The sequence below is a fragment of the Salmo salar genome, chromosome ssa06, assembly GCF_905237065.1.
Source record: "Salmo salar chromosome ssa06, Ssal_v3.1, whole genome shotgun sequence".
NCBI lineage: Eukaryota > Metazoa > Chordata > Actinopteri > Salmoniformes > Salmonidae > Salmo > Salmo salar.
In genome coordinates this window covers 92,084,753-92,103,662 of record NC_059447.1, presented here as the reverse complement: position 1 = coordinate 92,103,662, position 18,910 = coordinate 92,084,753, and the positions used below count along the sequence as shown (strand labels likewise).

The following is an 18,910-nucleotide window of genomic DNA, read 5'->3' as shown; positions in this document are numbered from 1 at the left end:
TATTTATTGCCATAACTTACCTCATTTCCACTCACTGTATATAACTTTTTGTTTTCTTTCGTTCTACTGTATGTTTGTTTTACTCCATGTGTAACTCTGTTGTTGTATGTGTCAAACTGCTTTGCTTCATCTTGGCCAGGTCGCAATTGTAAATGAGAACTTGTTCTCAACTTGCCTACCTGGTTAAATAAAGGAAAAATAAATAAAAAAAGGTTAAATAAAACACAGCAAAAAAAATAAGATTAATGGCACATTCGAGTTAAGACAATGGATAGTATTGAAATCTGACATGTATGATGAGATGTCTTCGATCAGATACACATGAAAACGTTAAAATGACCCAGGGGAAAAATCGACAAGAACACTCAAGAGACGCACAAAAATAGATGAAAATGGGTGAACCTTTCCTTTAATAAAACTCCAGAGAGAGAAAAACTTATTTCCACAAGTTTTTATTGAAAAACGACACCTCATTTCTTGGCCTTGAAGTACTCTTCAATCACATCCTTGGCTTGAGACTCCTTGCCATAGTCCTGGGGGAGGGAGATTTATAAATGAAGTGTTATACAGGGGCTAGCTATAAGACAGTTCAGTCCTAAATGGCACTGTTCCCTATATAGGGAATAGGGTCCCATTTGGGACTAAGTACATACACTACATTCCAAAAGTATTCAGACCACTTGACACATTTTTGTATTGTTACAGCCTAATTGTAAAAATAGATTATTTTCCTCATCAATCTACATACAATACCTCATAATGACAAAGCAAAAAATAGATTGAGAAATGAGCAAATGTAAAAATATATATTTAAAAAAATACCTTATTTACATAATTATTCAGACCCTTTGCTAGGATACTCGAAATTGAGCTCAGGGGCATCTTGTTTCCACTGATCATCCTTGAGATGTTTGTACAAATTGATTGGGGTCCACCTGTGGTAAATTCAATTGATTGGACATGATTTGGAAAGGCACACACCTGTCTATATAAGGTCCCACAGTTGACAGTGTATATCAGAGCAAAAACCAAGCCATGAGGTAGAAGGAATTGTCCGTAGAGCTCCGAAACAGGATTGTGTCGAGGCACAGATCTGGGGAAGGGTACCCAAAAAATTTCTGCAGCATTGAAGTGTCCCCAAGAACACAGTGGCCTCCATCATTCTTAAATGGAAGAAGTTTGGAACCACCAAGACTCTTCCTAGAGCTGGCTGCCCGGCCAAACTGAGCAATCAGGGGAGAAGGGCCTTGGTCAGGGAGGTGACCAAGAACCCGATGGTCACTCTGACAGAGCTCTGGAGTTCCTCTGGAAATGGGAGAACCTTCCAGAAGGACAACTATCAGGCCTTTATGGTAGAGTGGCCAGACGGAAGCCACTCCTCAGTAAAAGGCAAATGACAGCCCTCTTGGAGTTTGCCAAAAGGCACCTAAAGACTCTCAGACCATGAGAAACAATATTCTCTGGTCTGATGAAACCAAGATTGAACTCTTTGGCCTGAATGGCAAGCATCACGTCTGGAGGAAACCTGGCACCATCCCTACGATGAAGCGTGGTGGTGGCAGCATCATGCTGTTAAGATGTTTTTCAGCGGCAGGGACTGGGAGACTAGTCAAGATCGAGGGAAAGATGAAAGGCGCAAAGTACAGAGATCCTTGATGAAAACCTGCTCCAGAGCCCTCAGGACCTCAAACTGGGGCGATGGTTCACCTTCCAACATGACAATGACCCTAAGCTTCGGGACAAGTCTCTGAATGTCCTTGAGTGGAACAGCCAGAGCCCGGACATGAACCCGATCGAACACCTCTGGAGAGACCTGAAAATAGCTGTGCAGCGATGCTCCCCATCCAACCTGACAGAGCTTGAGAGGATCTGCAGAGAAGAATGGGAGAAACTCCCCAAATACAGGTGTTTCAAGCTTGTAGCGTAATACCCAAGAAGACTCGAGGCTGTAATCGCTGCCAAAGGTGCTTCAACAAAGTACTGAGTAAAGGGTCTGAATACATTATGTAAATGTGATATTTTAATACATTTGCAAAGATTTCTAAAAATGTGCTTTTGCTTAGTCATTATGGGGTATTGTGTGTAGATTGATGGGGGGAAACAATTGAATCAATTTCAGAATAAGGCTGTATCGTAACAAAACGTGGATAAAGTCAAACACTGTTCGTTGTGGTCAGTATGGTGAAGTAACTCTAATAAAATTGTCAATGTAGCCATTTATTGGGACCTCAGACACCACAGTGAGGTGAAGGGGCTCGTACTCTGGCAGACACTCTGGCCAGATGTATAGAACAAGCAGCTGCATGACACTGACAGCACAGCAGCTGCACTCGACTGGCACCAACAGCACATTCAACCCTCATAACTCTACACCACGAGGAACATTCCCTCCATAAATACAGCTCTCCCAGGCGTTTCCAGAAGATTTACAGGCCAGTGTTTTTTTTTTTTTAATATTTGTTGTATATACCTTGATTACAACACAGCTGCAGCCCACCACCTTACGGGGTTTGCCCTCACGGTCGATTTTACACAAACCGACCCACTCGCCAAGCTTCTTGTTGTCATCGACCTGGTGGACAGGGAAGAGGCAGAGGAAGAGAGAGAAAAGATGGAAGGATTCAATACAGGCGAAAAGCTGTGCTACATCCTAGTAGCAAGTCTTTAGTGGTTGTGTCCCAAACAGAAAACCTATATATAGTGCACTACTGTTTAACAGGGTACATAGAGCTCTGGTCAAAAGTAGTGCACTATAGAGAGGATAGGGAGCAGTATAAATAGACACCCTCCTCAGTATCGTCATGGCACCCTCGTTCAGCACCATAACATAGCAACACTTTACTTTTCATTGGTTCCCACAGGTCAAAACAGCCTACTTTCTCTCAACTTGTAAAGACGCACCGGTTCCTGCTTTCTCATTGGTGTAACCCCTACACGTCCCCTCCCACACACACACACACCATCTATCCCAGGATTTATACCTTGATGAGGTTAATCTGATGCTCGGCGCAGAGGGCTTCCACCAGTTTGACGTACATGGGCTCGTCACAGTTGGCAGCAAGAACGCAGAGGTGGGCCTGGCGCCTGGACACGGGAGAGGACGAGAGAACGAGGCGCAGTTAACATAAAGAATATAACTAGGTAACTACATTAAGTGTGCTACGGCTGGGAATTACCAGGGACCTCACGATATCTAGGGGCCGATACAATATGTATTGTGATTCTCACGATCCCATATGAATTACGATTTCGATGTTCCAAACATATTGCAGAGCGACAGGAGAGCCATGACAACATTTTGATCAGTCATGGAAATAAGTACTGAAAACAAAATTGTCTCCCTATTTAAAAAAAAAAGATAGAAACGAGCTATGAAAGAAAAAAACAAGTTTTGGTACGTTACGATATTGTGAAAACGATACAGCGCCGAAAATATCCAAAAAATATAACCGCATCTACCTCCCAAATGACACCCTATTCCCTAGTATATAGAACACTCCTTTCAAAAGTAGTGCACTAGCTAGGGAATAGGGTACCATTTGGGACAGATATAGTTCAGATTTTGGGGTAAAGGCGGCAACCAAATTATCAGCCATACTTTCACCACACTTTGCCTAGCTAATAGAACACAGCAGGGAAAAAATACAATCAATTTATCACCTGTCCCAAATGACACCCTATTCCCTACATAAATCTCTAGGCAAAAGTAGTGTACTGTGTGCCAGCCATTACACATGAAATGAAAGGGGTGCCATTTAGGACACATACAATGACCAGAAATGTAGACTCACTTGTCCAGCGCCTTGGCGGCCTCACGGATACCGCGGGCCAGACCGTCGTGGATGAGGGCGGTCTTGAGCACCTCAGGGAGAGCGGTGTTGACATCCATCACACCTCCGGCAGCGATGCTGAGGGGGGAGAGGACAAGGCAGGACAAGGACGACGAGGTGGGGGAAAGACGGGAGAGGATATGGGGAGACGCGGGGGAGAGGACATGGGGAGACGAGGGGGAGAGGACATGGGGAGACGAGGGGGAGAGGACATGGGGAGACGAGGGGGGAGGACATGGGGAGACGAGGGGGAGACGAGGGGGGAGGACATGGGGAGACGAGGGGGGAGGACATGGGGAGACGAGGGGGAGGACATGGGGAGACGAGGGGGAGAGGACATGGGGAGACGAGGGGGAGAGGACATGGGGAGACGCGGGGAGAGGACATGGGGAGACGCGGGGGAGAGGACATGGGGAGACGCGGGGAGAGGACATGGGGAGACGAGGGGAAGAGGACATGGGGAGACGAGGGGGAGAGGACATGGGGAGACGCGGGGGAGAGGACATGGGGAGACGAGGGGGAGAGGACATGGGGAGACGAGGGGGGAGGACATGGGGAGACGAGGGGGGAGGACATGGGGAGACGAGGGGGAGAGGACATGGGGAGACGAGGGGGGGAGGACATGGGGAGACGAGGGGGGGAGGACATGGGGAGACGAGGGGGAGAGGACATGGGGAGACGAGGGGGAGAGGAGGGGGAGACGAGGGGGAGAGGACATGGGGAGACGCGGGGGATGGGAGAGGAGGGGGTACAAGAGTTTAGTTGGCTACAACTGACCGGTAAAGCCGCTAGTCCGCCGGGTTAAATGTGCGCAATCTCCCGGTTTGTCAGATAGGGGATCTCACTCATAATTTAGAGTGAAGGGGTATCCGACTAAAGAAAATAAATCATCACACAAGCGCCGGGAACTATCCTAACTACTCCGTTAGCAATGCAGCTATATTCACATATAAAATAGTAACTTGGTTTCAGCCACCGGACTAAAACACATGTATTAGCTGGGGGACTCCAGGTACGGATATCCCAGTGTTGACAAGAGTTATAGAAGTGCAAGTAGAAGCATGGAAATTATATTTTTTGGAACACAACACTTGACACGCAATTAAACTTTGAAAAGTTCACACATTTGTTGGCTAGCTAGCCTTGGCTCTGAGCTAAACGCTTACCCTTCCTCGGCCATTGTAGATTATCGATGGATGTGGGGGGGGACCTAAAGTTCTGCAATATCGATCAAATATGAAAGAAAAGTTACTGTAATATTGATCAAATATGAAAGAAACGTTACTATTCATGATGATAAAATGATTGTGGTGAATTTTCAACAAACGATGTTTGATAAATCCGACAGATTATTTGTTGAGATGTTTAGAAACCCACCCAATCTCCTCTCTGACAGCGGGTAAAGAGAACGTCATGCAGTCGGCGACATTCATTTAAGGGCAGAAGAAGGACCCGAGAAGTAGGTAGTCATGATTCTGCCTGTCTAATAGAAACGACTCAGAAAACTGAAGTTTGTAGAATTTCCGTTGTGTAAAATCGTAATATACAATTCGTTGAACATATTTAAAATGACACTGTTCATACAAGATATTAAATGTTTATTTGGGTTATTTTAATATGTCGGTCGACTGGCGTCTTTTTAATTACATCTATTGCCGCTAAGTGGCGCCTAAACAAAAATGCATTGGAGTGGTTGGATTGCATACAGTTTATGGCTGTTGCTTTCTGTGATTGTAGGATGCATAACATGCATATTTTTGTATGCACATTTTCATATTTTCTTAAAAAATGCAAAACTGGGGTTAGTTTTTGTTGTTGCTGTACTTTGAAAGTGGAAGTCTATGGGCCATGCCAACTAATTCCATAAACTCTGCCATGGCATGCCACACTGTGAATGAGTGCTGTGTATGTTTGGTCGGACGTTCATGGAATATTCTCCTAACCCACAGAAAACTGGAAACATTAATGTTCTGTCAACATTCCCATGAAACGTGTCTAGAACAGTAATATTGTACATTATGAGAACATGGCAAGCACGTATGTTCTGTTTGACATTGAGGGAATGTTCTCCTAACTCTAACAACAAAACAGGTTTTTGCTAACAGTTTGAATGTTCCCCTCACTAACGGAAAACTGGACACTGAAACATTAGGGTAACATTAATGAGTAACATTACAAAAATGTTATCTCTCCCTAGAATTGTTAGCTGGGAAGTAAATCGGATTATATGGGGGTGTGAGTGATGAATTGAGTTGCTCTGCTGCATCTCTATGGTGACTAACTCATTTGTTTCGAGGAAGGTTTGGTTTGTGACTGCAACTGTAGTGTTTTCAGCCTCATCCTAATTGTAATGCACTTGTTGTAAGTCACTCCGCTCAAGGTAATGTACTGTCTGATAGGTAATGTACTGTCTGATAGGTAATGTACTGTCTGATAGATAATATACTGTCTGATAGGTAATGTACTGTCTGATAGGTAATGTACTGTCTGATAGATAATATACTGTCTGATAGGTAATGTACTGTCTGATAGATAATGTACTGTCTGATAGGTAATGTACTGTCTGATAGGTAATGTACTGTCTGATAGGTAATGTACTGTCTGATAGGTCATGTACTGTCTGATAGGTCATGTACTGTCTGATAGATAATATACTGTCTGATAGGTAATGTACTGTCTGATAGGTAATGTACTGTCTGATAGGTAATATACTGTCTGATAGGTAATGTACTGTCTGATAGGTAATGTACTGTCTGATAGGTAATGTACTGTCTGAACATCTCACAGCAGGAATAAATGTGTTTTTTTCCTCCCCATGCTATCCAATTGGTAGTTACAGTCTTGTCTCATCACTGCAACTTCTGTACTGACTCGGGACAGGCGAAAGTTGAGAGCCGTGCGTCCTCCGAAACACAAACCCAACCAAGCTGCACTGCTTCATGACACAATGCCCTGCTTAACCCGGAAGCCAGCCGCACCAATGTGTCGGAGGAAACACCGCACACCTGGCGACAGTGTCAGCGTGCACTGCGCCCGGCCCGCCACAGGAGTTGCTAGTGCGCGATGGGACAAGAACATCCCTGCCGGCCAAACCCTCCCCTAGCCTGGACGATGCTGGACCAATTGTGCGTCGCTCCCATGGGTCTCCCGGTCACGGCCGGCTGCGACAGAGCCTGGACTCAAACCAGGATCTCTAGTGGCACAGCTAGCAGTGTCTTAGACCACTGCACCACTCGGGAGGACTCTCAGAGCAGCCTTAAAAAGGGCCTTGCAATGTATAAACCCTGGAATGGTTTGGGTGAATTCCATCTTCTTTGTAGAATCTTTTCTCTTTCCAAAAAGTGTAAAAAGTTATCAATATAAAAAGACAACATTGACAGAGTTACAATAACTCTTTAGCCAGAAGAAGTGATAGTAAGTGATAGTGATAGTAACCTACTGAATCTACCGTATCCACGTCTCATCGTGGGTATGGGACCCGATATGAATGGGACGCTTGTTTAGGTATTTCAGTTTTGTAATTAGTTCCATGAAGTCACTTTTAAGCAGTTCAGAGCTGGCCAACTTAATGTGATTAAATCCCACATGTACTATAACAGTATCAGTCTGTGGATTTTGGCTTCAGGAAGTAGCGTAGTGATATCCTTATACCCGGATTGCATAGGGTTCTAATCCCTGACAAGGAGATGTTCCTTACCATTCAGCTTCCAATGATGAGCGGCGCTGGTCGAATTCCCCCGCTGCCGTATCTCCCATCAGAGGAACGGGGGGGGGGGACACGAGAGCCCATAGTGTAGCCAGTAGTGGAGGTGGTCAGTATAGAAGCTACAGCATCTGTCCGTACCCGGTCTCCGTACGCCCTGAGGAAGGCAGCGTCAGTGTAGAAGCTACAGCATCTGTCCGTACCCGGTCTCCGTACGCCCTGAGGAAGACAGCGTCAGTGTAGAAACTACAGCATCTGTCCGTACCCGGTCTCCGTACGCCCTGAGGAAGGCAGCGTCAGTGTAGAAGCTACAGCATCTGTCCGTACCCGGTCTCCATACGCCCTGAGGAAGGCAGCGTCAGTGTAGAAGCTACAGCATCTGTCCGTACCCGGTCTCCGTACGCCCTGAGGAAGACAGCGTCAGTGTAGAAACTACAGCATCTGTCCGTACCCGGTCTCCGTACGCCCTGAGGAAGACAGCGTCAGTGTAGAAACTACAGCATCTGTCCGTACCCGGTCTCCGTACGCCCTGAGGAAGACAGCGTCAGTGAAGAAGCTACAGCATCTGTCCGTACCCGGTCTCCGTACGCCCTGAGGAAGACAGCGTCAGTGTAGAAACTACAGCATCTGTCCGTACCCGGTCTCCGTACGCCCTGAGGAAGACAGTGGCTCAAAACGATTTGAGTTTAATATCACGACGCTGCGAGAAAAAAACAACAACAGAGCACTGGAGTGCGGGTCACTTCCTCCTCCTGGATCCAATCACAATCCATTCACGCCGCCTGGGGTAGAGCTGATAGCATCTGACTTTTGGCTAGGTTCAGAAGGCCGTAAGGTGGGAAAATACTCAAGATCCATAAAAGTTCCATTACAGTGGCGTCAAGAAATGCGGTTAAACGTGAGGCGTCCTTATTCAAAATTAGACGCTCATCCAGATGTTTCATTTCCTCAAGTAAAGTAACGATCCTCTTCTTGGCAGCATTTAGTTTGTGGTATTTTGACAAAGGTGAAGTTCAGAAAAGTCCTTCACTGGGATGACTGTGTCACATAAAATGCATTTAATGGCCTTACGGTCAGCGATAAGAATCAAAGGAGTTTTCACTGCTTTGTGTAGAAGCAGGAGAACATCCTTTTACTCAATTCAGCCATTTTGCTTGCTAGCCAACAGGCTACTAAAAGGATCAAGGGACAAATCTAGAGGTATCAGCACTGTGGCTGTATGCGTTGGTGGATCCAAAATAAATGATAAATACTGGATATAAAATAAAATGAAATAATTAAATCATTGAAAAAAATCCATTAAAAACGTTTGTCAGAGAAACCACCACGGCAGCATTCATCGTCAAGAGTTACATACATCCACCTTTGTACCAAATTTGGTTGTATTTAAAAAATATATATATTTGTTTTTACTGTTGAGTCAATATTTAACATAGTACCACTAGCATACAAAATAGATTATTTTCCATTCCTCCTTAATAACCCAGAAATTATAGCAAATATTTTTTTTATGTTGACAACTAGTTGGCTTGACAAAGTCCAAAAATTTCAGAAGGAAAAGGAATGTTTTTTTTTTACATGTTGGTGCTTTAGGGTTAACCATGTTTTGAAGTGTTACAGTGTTTGTTTACAATTACATTGTTTACAAACACAGCAGTAAAACAAGTTCTGATTTGGTATTTTGGATTCTGACTGGGGCACGACTGTATATTTCAAGAATCAGTGGGGTAGGCTATATATATATATATATATATATATATATATATATATATTATATATATATACACACACACCGAGTGAACAAAACATTAAGAACACCTTTTTTGTCTTTTAGAACAGTCTCAATTCGTCAGCACATGGACTCTACAAGGTGTCAAAATCATTCCACTGGGATGCTGGTCCCATGTTGACTCCAATGCTTCCCACAGTTGTGTCAAGTTGGCTGGAAGTCCTTTGGGTGGTGGACCATTCTTGATACATACGGGAAACTGTTAAGCCTGAAAAATCCAGCAGCGTTACAGTTCTTGATTTAAACTGGTGCTCCTGGCACCTATTACCATACCCCGTTCAAAGGCTCTTAAATATTTTGTCTCGCCCATTCACCCTCAACGGCACGCATACACAATCCAGGTCTCTATGGTCTCAAGGCTTAAATATCCTTCTTTAACTTGTCTCCTCCCCTTCATCTACACTGATTGAAGTGGATTTAACAAGAGTTTAACAATAGTTTTCACCTACTCAGTTTGCGTCATGGAAAGAGCAGGTGTTCGTAATGTTTTGTACACTCAGTGTATATATAAATTACTTTAAAAAGTCCAAAGATGGATAAACAAATCCTTGCACCAATATAGTGATTCAACCTTTCCCTTTTTGTAAACCCCCCCCCCAAAAAAACAGCTTTATATGCACAGCGGGAAAACATTTAAAATGTAGTGCAGCGAGATAATTCAGAATGGGATTTTGATGTAATATGAGTTTTAGAATAGTGTTTAAGAATATGCATTAGACATATTTGCATATTGCATTATAGTCAATGGCAAGTAGGACTCAGCAAAATGTGTCAACCAATTTTCTCTGTAACGAATCAAAACATTAAAAAAAATAGTTTGGGGGGATCAACTATGGCAGGGGTACAGTGAGGGAAAAAAGTATTTGATCGCCTGCTGATTTTATACATTTGCCCACTGACAAAGAAATGATCAGTCTATAATTTAAATAGTAGGTTTATTTGAACAGTGAGAGAGAGAATAACAACCAAAAAAAATCCAGAAAAACGCATGTCAAAAATGTTATCAAATTATTAGCATTTTAAATGAGGGAAATGAGTATTTGACCCCTCTGCAAAACATTACTTAGTACTTGGTGGCAAAACCCTTGTTGGCAATCACAGAGGTCAGATGTTTCTTGTAGTTGGCCACCAGGTTTGCACACATCTCAGGAGGGATTTTGTCTCACTCCTCTTTGCAGATCTTCTCCAAGTCATTAACCTGTTGGGGGTAGGGGGCAGTATTGACACGGCCGGATAAAAAACGTACCCGATTTAATCTGGTTACTACTCCTGCCCAGTAACTAGAATATGCATATAATTATTGGCGTTTGGATAGAAAACACCCTAAAGTTTCTAAAACTGTTTGAATGGTGTCTGTGAGTATAACAGAACTCATATGGCAGGTCAAAACCTGAGAAGATTCCTTACAGGAAGTGCCCTCTCTGACAAGATCTTGTTCTTCTTGTCTCTGTTTATCGAAGACTGAGGACCTTTGCTGTAACGTGACACTTCCTACGGCTCCCATAGGCTCTCAGAGCCCGGGAAAAAGCTGAATGATATCGAGGCAGCCCCAGGCTGAAACACATTTGCGCGTTTGGCAAGTGGCCGATCAGAGGACAATGGGCTTAGGCGCGTGCACGAGTCGACCCCGTGCTTTATTTTCTTTCGTCTGTTTACCTAAATGCAGATTCCCGGTCGGAATATTATCGCTTTTTTACGAGAAAAATGGCATAAAAATTGATTTTAAACAGCGGTTGACATGCTTCGAAGTACGGTAATGGAATATTTAGAAATGTTTTGTCACGAAATGCGTCGTGCTCGTGACCCTTCTTTACCATTCGGATAGTGTCTTGAACGCACAAACAAAACGCCGCTATTTGGATATAACAATGGATTATTTGGGACCAAACCAACATTTGTTATTGAAGTAGAAGTCCTGGGAGTGCATTCTGACGAAGAACACCAAAGGTAATAACATTTTTCTTATAGTAAATCTGACTTTGGTGAGTGCTAAACTTGCTGGGTGTCTAAATAGCTAGCCCTGTGATGCCGGGCTATCTACTGAGAATATTGCAAAATGTGCTTTCACCGAAAAGCTATTTTAAAATCGGACATATCGAGTGCATAGAGGAGTTCTGTATCTATAATTCTTAAAATAATTGTTATGCTTTTTGTGAACGTTTATCGTCAGTAATTTAGTAAATTTTTAGTAAATTCACCGGAAGTTTGCTAGTTCTGAACGTCACATGCTAATGTAAAAAGCTGGTTTTTGATATAAATATGAACTTGATTGAACAAAACATGCATGTATTGTATAACATAATGTCCTAGGTGTGTCATCTGATGAAGATCATCAAAGGTTAGTGCTGCATTTAGCTGTCTTCTGGGTTTTTGTGACATTATATGCTAGCTTGAAAAATGTGTGTCTGATTATTTCTGGCTGGGTACTCTGCTGACATAATCTAATGTTTTGCTTTCGTTGTAAAGCCTTTTTGAAATCGGACAGTGTGGTTAGATTAACGAGAGTCTTGTCTTTAAAATGGTGTAAAATAGTCATATGTTTGAGAAATTGAAGTAATAGCATTTCTAAGGTATTTGAATAACGCGCCATGGGATTCCACTGGCTGTTACGTAGGTGGGACGATTTCGTCCCGCCGACCCTAGAGAGGTTAAGGTTTCGAGGGTGACGTTTGGCAACTCGAACCTTCAGCTCCCTCCACAGATTTTCTATGGGATTAAGTTCTGGAGACTGGCTAGGCCACTCCAGGACCTTAATGTGCTTTTTCTTGAGTCACTCCTTTGTTGCCTTGGCCGTGTGTTTTGGGTCATTGTCATGCTGGAATACCCATCCACAACCCATTTTCAATGCCCTGGCTGAGGGAAGGAGGTTCTCACCCAAGATTTGACGGTACATGGCCCCATCCATCGTCCCTTTGATGCGGTGAAGTTGTCCTGTCCCCTTAGCAGAAAAACACACCCAAAGCATAATGTTTCCACCTCCATGCTTGACGGTGGGGATGGTGTTCTTGGGGTCATAAGCAGTATTCCTCCTCCTCCAAACACGGCGAGTTGAGTTGATGCCAAAACGCTCCATTTTGGTCTCATCTGACCACAACACTTTCACCCAGTTGTCCTCTGAATCATTCAGATGTTCATTGGAAACTTAACATTGTTTCCGGTCCTGTTTCCGGTCACAACTTGCAGACTTGTTTACGTGCTGCTGTGCGTTTTGTTGCCGATCTAACTTTGCTACCTGACTACTTCACGGTTTTTACTTTTTCATTACCGTTTATATTTTTAGTTTTTCCCTCACTCAACTTTTTTTATTCAACTTTTTCACCCCGGAGGTTTTATCTGGACATGGTTCGTCAGGACTTCAAACAGCCGAAGCTAAGTAACATTAACATGATGCCTTCTAATTGCAGTCGTTGTACTTATAATATACAGGAGAACGATCGCCTTACGGCGAGGATAGCTGTGCTGCAAGCCCAGCTTCAGACGCAATCGTTAGGCAAGGGTAATTTCAGTGTAGGAAAGGATGAAACAGCGTCTGTGCCACCAGTAAGTACAGATAGTAATGTTAGTATAAACCCCCTCGCACGGTCCCCGCAGCCGGACAACTTTCTCATGGCTTCTGGAGGGAAACGCTGTAGGAATGCTCAACCGGTGTCGCTTATTTAGCCGACAGAAACTTTCAACCGGTTCTCCCCATTAAGCAGCGAGTCGGAGTCGGAGGCCGAGACTTCTCTGGTCTCTGCTCCTCCCGTTATGGGGTCTGAGACGCCGAAGCCTCCCACCATTAGCTCTGACAAATTGAAAACCCTAGTCATTGGCGACTCCATTACCCGCAGTATTAGACTAAAAACAAATCATCCAGCGATCATACACTGTTTACCAGGGGGCAGGGCTACCGACGTTAAGGCTAATCTAAAGACGGTGCTGGCTAAGGCTAAAACTGGCGAGTGTAGAGAGTATAGAGATATTGTTATCCACGTCGGCACCAACGATGTTAGGATGAAACAGTCAGAGGTCACCAAGCGCAACATAGCTTCAGCGTGTAAATCAGCTAGAAAGATGTGTCGGCATCAATTAATTGTAGATTTTGTAGATAATTGGCCCTCTTTCTGGGACTCACCCACAAACAGGACCAAGCCTGGCCTGTTGAGGAGTGACGGACTCCATCCTAGCTAGAGGGGTGCTCTCATCTTATCTACTAACATAGACAGGGCTCTAACTCCACAATGAAATAGGGTGCAGGCCAGGCAGCAGGCTGTTAGCCAGCCTGCCAGCTTAGTGGAGTCTGCCACTAGCACAGTCAGTGTAGTTAGCTCAGCTATCCCCATTGAGACCGTGTCTGTGCCTCGATCTAGGTTGGGCAAAATTAAAGATGGCGGTGTTCGCCTTAGCAATCTCACTAGTATAAAGACCTCCTCCATCCCTGCCATTATTGAAAGAGATTGTGATACCTCACATCTCAAAATAGGACTACTTAATGTTAGATCCCTCACTTCAAAGGCAGTTATAGTCAATGAACTAATCACTGATCATAATCTTGATGTGATTGGCCTGACTGAAACATGGCTTAAGCCTGATGAATTTACTGTGTTAAATGAGGCCTCAGCCCCTGGTTACACTAGTGACCATATCCCCCGCGCATCCCGCAAAGGCAGGGGTGTTGCTAACATTTACGATAGCAAATTTAAATTTACCAACAAAAAAAACAGCGACGTTTTCGTCTTTTGAGCTTCTAGTCATGAAATCTATGCAGCCTACTCAATCACTTTTTATAGCTACTGTTTACAGGCCTCCTGGGCCATATGCAGCGTTCCTCACTGAGTTCCCTGAATTCCTATCGGACCTTGTAGTCATCGCAGATAATATTCAAATTTTTGGTGACTTTAACATTCACATGGAAAAGTCCACAGACCCACTCCAAAAGGCTTTCGGAGCCATCATCGCCTCAGTGGGTTTTGTCCAACATGTCTCTGGACCTACTCACTGCCACAGTCATACTCTGGACCTAGTTTTGTCCCATGGAATAAATGTTGTTGATCTTAATGTTTTTCCTCATAATCCTGGACTATCGGACCACCATTTTATTACGTTCGCAATCGCAACAAATAATCTGCTCAGACCCCAACCAAGAAGCATTAAAAGTCGTGCTATAAATTCTCAGACAACCCAAAGATTCCTTGATGCCCTTCCAGACTCCCTCTGCCTACCCAAGGACGTCAGAGGACAAAAATCAGTTAACCACCTAACCGAGGAACTCAATTTAACCTTGCGCAATACCCTAGATGCAGTTGCACCCCTAAAAACTAAAAACATTTGTCATAAGAAACTAGCTCCCTGGTATACAGAAAATACACGAGCTCTGAAGCAAGCTTCCAGAAAATTGGAACGGAAATGGCGCCACACCAAACTGGAAGTCTTCCGACTAGCTTGGAAAGACAGTACCGTGCAGTATCGAAGAGCCCTTACTGCTGCTCGATCATCCTATTTTTCCAACTTGATTGAGGAAAATAAGAACAATCCTAAATTTATTTTTGATACTGTCACAAAGCTAACTAAAAAGCAGCATTCGCAAATGGAGGATGGCTTTCACTTCAGCAGTAATAAATGTATGAACTTCTTTGAGGAAAAGATCATGATCATTAGAAAGCAAATTACGGACTCCTCTTTAAATCTGCGTATTCCTCCAAAGCTCCGTTGTCCTGAGTCTGCACAACCCTGCCAAGACCTAGGATCAAGGGAGACACTAAAGTGTTTTAGTACTATATCTCTTGACACAATGATGAAAATAATCATGGCCTCTAAACCTTCAAGCTGCATACTGAACCCTATTCCAACTAAACTACTGAAAGAGCTGCTTTCTGTGCTTGGCCCTCCTATGTTGAACATAATAAACGGCTCTCTATCCACCGGATGTGTACCAAACTCACTAAAAGTGGCAGTAAAAAAGCCTCTCTTGAAAAAGCCAAATCTTGACCCAGAAATTATAAAAAACTATCGGCCTATATCGAATCTTCCATTCCTTTCAAAAATTTTTGAAAAAGCTGTTGCGCAGCAACTCACTGCCTTCCTGAAGACAAACAATGTATACGAAACGCTTCAGTCTGGTTTTAGACCCCATCATAGCACTGAGACTACACTTGTGAAGGTGGTAAATGACCTTTTAATGACGTCAGACCGAGGCTCTGCGTCTGTCCTCGTGCTCCTAGATCTTAGTGCTGCTTTTGATATCATCGATCACCACATTCTTTTGGAGAGATTGGAAACCCAAATTGGTCTACATGGACAAGTTCTGGCCTGGTTTAGGTCTTATCTGTCGGAAAGATATCAGTTTGTCTCTGTGAATGGTTTGTCCTCTGACAAATCAACTGTACATTTCGGTGTTCCTCAAGGTTCCGTTTTAGAACCACTATTGTTTTCACTATATATTTTACCTCTTGGGGATGTCATTCGAAAACATAATGTTAACTTTCACTGCTATGCGGATGACACACAGCTGTACATTTCAATGAAACATGGTGAAGCCCCAAAATTGCCCTCGCTAGAAGCCTGTGTCTCAGACATAAGGAAGTGGATGGCTGCAAACTTTCTACTTTTAAACTCGGACAATACAGAGATGCTTGTTCTAGGTCCCAAGAAACAAAGATATCTTCTGTTGAATCTGACAATTAATCTGGATGTTTGTACCATCGTCTCAAATAAAACTGTGAAGGACCTCGGCGTTACTCTGGACCCTGATCTCTCTTTTGAAGAACATATCAAGACTGTTTCAAGGACAGCTTTTTTCCATCTACGTAACATTGCAAAAATCAGAAACTTTCTGTCCAAAAATGACGCAGAACAATTAATCCATGCCTTTGTTACTTCTAGGTTGGACTACTGCAATGCTCTACTTTCCGGCTACCCGGATAAAGCACTAAATAAACTTCAGTTAGTGCTAAATACGGCTGCTAGAATCCTGACTAGAACCCCAAAATTTTATCATATTACTCCAGTGCTAGCCTCCCTACACTGGCTTCCTGTTAAGGCAAGGGCTGATTTCAAGGTTTTACTGCTAACCTACAAAGCATTACATGGGCTTGCTCCTACCTATCTTTCCGATTTGGTCCTGCCGTACATACCTACACGTACGCTACGGTCACAAGATGCGGGCCTCCTAATTGTTCCTAGAATTTCTAAGCAAACAGCTGGAGGCAGGGCTTTCTCCTATAGAGCTCCATTTTTATGGAATAGTCTGCCTACCCATGTGAGAGACGCAGACTCAGTCTCAACCTTTAAGTCTTTACTGAAGACACATCTCTTCAGTAGGTCCTATGATTAAGTGTAGTCTGGCCCAGGGGTGTGAAGTTGAACGGAAAGGCTGGAGCAACGAACCGCCCTTGCTGTCTCTGCCTGGCTGGTTTCCCCTCTTTCCACTGGGATTATCTGCCTCTACCCCTATTACGTGGGCTGAGTCACTGGCTTACTGGTGTTCTTCCATGGCATCCCTGGGAGGGGTGCGTCACTTGAGTGGGTTGAGTCACTGACGTGGTCTTCCTGTCTGGGTTGGCGCCCCCCCTTGGGCTGTGCCGTGGCAGAGATCTTTGTTTTCTATACTCGGCCTTGTCCCGGGATGGTATGTTGGTGGTTGGAGATATCCCTCCAGTGGTGTGGAGGCTGTGCTTTGGCAAAGTGGGTGGGGTTTTATCGTACCTGTTTGGCCCTGTCCGGGGGTTTCATCGGATGGGGCCACAGTGTCTCCTGACCCCTCCTGTCTCAGCCTCCAGTATTTATGCTGCAGTAGTTTATGTGTCGGGGGGCTAGGGTCAGTCTGTCACATCTGGAGTATTTCTCTTGTCTTTTCCGGTGTCCTGTGTGAATTTAAATATGCTCTCTCTAATTCTCTTTTTCTTTCTTTCTTTCTTTCTTTCTTTCTTTCTTTCTTTCTTTCTTTCTTTCTCTCTCTCGGAGGACCTGAGCCCTAGGACCATGCCTCAGGACTACCTGGCTTGATGACTCCTTGCTGTCCCCAGTTCACCTGGCCGTGCTGCTGCTCCAGTTCCAACTGTTCTGCCCGCAGCTATGGAACGCTGACCTGTTCACCGGACGTGCTACCTGTCTCAGACCTGCTGTCCCAGACCTGCTGGAACCCTGACCTATTCACCGGATGTGCTACCTGTCCCAGACCTGCTGTTTTCAACTCTCTAGAGACAGCTCGACCGGTAGAGATACTCTCAAAAATCGGCTATGAAAAAGCCAACTGACACTTACTCTTGTGTTACTGACTTGTTGCACCCTCGACAACTACTATGATTATTATTATTTGACCATGCTGGTCATTTATGAACATTTGAACATCTAGGCCATGTGCTGTTATAATCTCCACCCAGCACAGCCAGAAGAGGACTGACCACCCCTCATAGCCTGGTTCCTCTCTAGGTTTCTTCCTAGGTTCTGGCCTTTCTAGGGAGTTTTTCCTAGCCACCGTGCTTCTACACCTGCATTGCTTGCTGTTTGGGGTTTTAGGCTGGGTTTCTGTACAGCACTTTGAGATATCAGCTGATGTAAGAAGGGCTATATAAATACATTTGATTTGATTTGATTCAGACGGGCATGTAGATGTACTTTCTTGAGCAGGGGGACCTTGCGGGCGCTGCAGGATTTCAGTCCCTCACGGCGTAATGTGTTACCAATTGTTTTCTTGGTGACTATGGTTCCAGCTGCCTTGAGATCATTGACAAGATCCTCCCGTGTAGTTCTGGGCTGATTCCTCACCGTTCTCATGATCATTGCAACTCCACGAGGTGAGATCTTGCATGGAGCCCCAGGGAGATTGACAGTTCTTTTGTGTTTCTTCCATTTGCGAATAATCACACCAACTGTTGTCACCTTCTCACCAAGCTGCTTGGCGATGGTCTTGTAGCCCATTCCAGCCTTGTGTAGGTCTACAATCTTGTCCCTGACATCCGTGGAGAGCTCTTTGGTCTTGGCCATGGTGGAGAGTTTGGATTCTGATTGATTGATTCTGTGGACAGGTGTCTTTTATACAGGTAACAAACTGAGATTAGGAGCACTCCCTTTAAGAGTGTGCTCCTAATCTCAGCTCGTTACCTGTATAAAAGACACCTGGGAGCCAGAAATCTTTCTGAATGAGAGGGGGTCAAATACTTATTTCCCTCATTATAATGCAAATCAATTTATAACATTTTTGACATGCGTTTTTCTTGATTTTTGTTGTTGTTATTCTGTCTCTCAGTGTTCAAATAAACCTACCATTAAAATTATAGACTGATCATTTTTGTCAGTGGGCAAAGGTACAAAATCAGCAGGGGATCAAATACTTTTTTCCCCTCACTGTATATAAACTTTTACCCTACGAGATCCGGAGTCTGCTGGTTTTCTGTTCTACCTGATAATTAAATTGCACCCACCTGGTGTCCCAGGTCTAAATCAGTCCCTGATTAGAGGGGGAATCACCCACCTGGTGTCCCAGGTCTAAATCAGTCCCTGATTAGAGGGGGAATCACCCACCTGGTGTCCCAGGTCTAAATCAGTCCCTGATTAGAGGGGGAAATCACCCACCTGGTATCCCAGGTCTAAATCAGTCCCTAATTAGAG

General features: G+C 44.2%; 1 protein-coding gene and 1 non-coding gene across 2 annotated transcripts; both read right to left on the bottom strand.

The window, feature by feature from the left end:
- Positions 1-393: 393 nt before the first annotated feature.
- Positions 394-5,292, bottom strand: rps12 (ribosomal protein S12). The gene is made up of 6 exons (XM_014206222.2): positions 5,208-5,292; positions 4,997-5,048; positions 3,792-3,908; positions 2,982-3,084; positions 2,471-2,572; positions 394-533 (listed from the first exon to the last, which is right to left on the bottom strand). The coding sequence occupies exons 2-6, from the start codon at positions 5,008-5,010 to the stop codon at positions 471-473; spliced, it is 399 nt and encodes a 132-aa protein (XP_014061697.1). The 5' UTR covers positions 5,011-5,048; positions 5,208-5,292; the 3' UTR covers positions 394-470.
- Positions 4,653-4,730, bottom strand: LOC123743600 (small nucleolar RNA SNORD101). The gene has a single exon (XR_006770456.1). It is a non-coding gene; the product is annotated as a small nucleolar RNA SNORD101 (small nucleolar RNA).
- Positions 5,293-18,910: the final 13,618 nt, after the last annotated feature.